This window comes from Sinocyclocheilus anshuiensis, unplaced genomic scaffold (assembly GCF_001515605.1).
Source record: "Sinocyclocheilus anshuiensis isolate Anshui unplaced genomic scaffold, SAMN03320099.WGS_v1.1 C31850779, whole genome shotgun sequence".
Taxonomy (NCBI): domain Eukaryota; kingdom Metazoa; phylum Chordata; class Actinopteri; order Cypriniformes; family Cyprinidae; genus Sinocyclocheilus; species Sinocyclocheilus anshuiensis.
The window spans coordinates 1-540 of record NW_015605701.1 but is presented as its reverse complement, the minus strand read 5'-3'; the positions used below and the strand labels follow the sequence as shown (position 1 = coordinate 540).

The following is a 540-nucleotide window of genomic DNA, read 5'->3' as shown; positions in this document are numbered from 1 at the left end:
GTGTTTCACTGATGGTTGACAGAATGAATCGAAGCCGGTGCAGATGATGTTCCAGAAGGCCAAGTTTCCTCTGGCCTTCATTCATGATGTGAACTGTCAGGTTCTGGAGCTGCCGTATGCTGGGAAAGACCTCAGTATGCTGATCATGCTTCCCAACGCCATGGAGGACCACACCACCGGCCTGCAGAAGGTGAGACACCTGCACTTAGCTTTTATTACGACGAGTCTTCTGCTTAAACGACATTAACAGGTCTCTCTTGTCCAGCTGGAGAGCGCGCTGACTTACGAGAACTTTGTGGAGTGGACCCGAGCTGACAAGATGGATCTGCTGGAAGTGGAGGTGTCTCTGCCCAGATTCAGAATGGAGGAAACCTATGACATGAAGGCTCTCCTGGTCAGCCTGGGAATGGTGGATGCGTTTGACTCGCAGAGAGCCGATTTCTCCGGCCTGTCCCCGAACAACGATCTGGTGCTGTCTAAGGTGGTGCATAAGTCGTTTGTTGAAGTGAACGAGGAGGGGACGGAGGCGGCTGCAGCCAC

General features: G+C 53.0%; 1 protein-coding gene across 1 annotated transcript; it reads left to right on the top strand.

The window, feature by feature from the left end:
- Positions 1 to 8: 8 nt before the first annotated feature.
- On the top strand, positions 9 to 535 carry LOC107682201 (leukocyte elastase inhibitor-like; the record flags this gene model as incomplete). The annotated part of the gene is made up of 2 exons (XM_016478526.1): positions 9 to 190; positions 266 to 535. Coding segments are annotated over exons 1-2 (417 nt in total), but the record flags the coding sequence as incomplete, so codon positions are not given.
- Between the last annotated feature and the right edge of the window lie 5 nt (positions 536 to 540).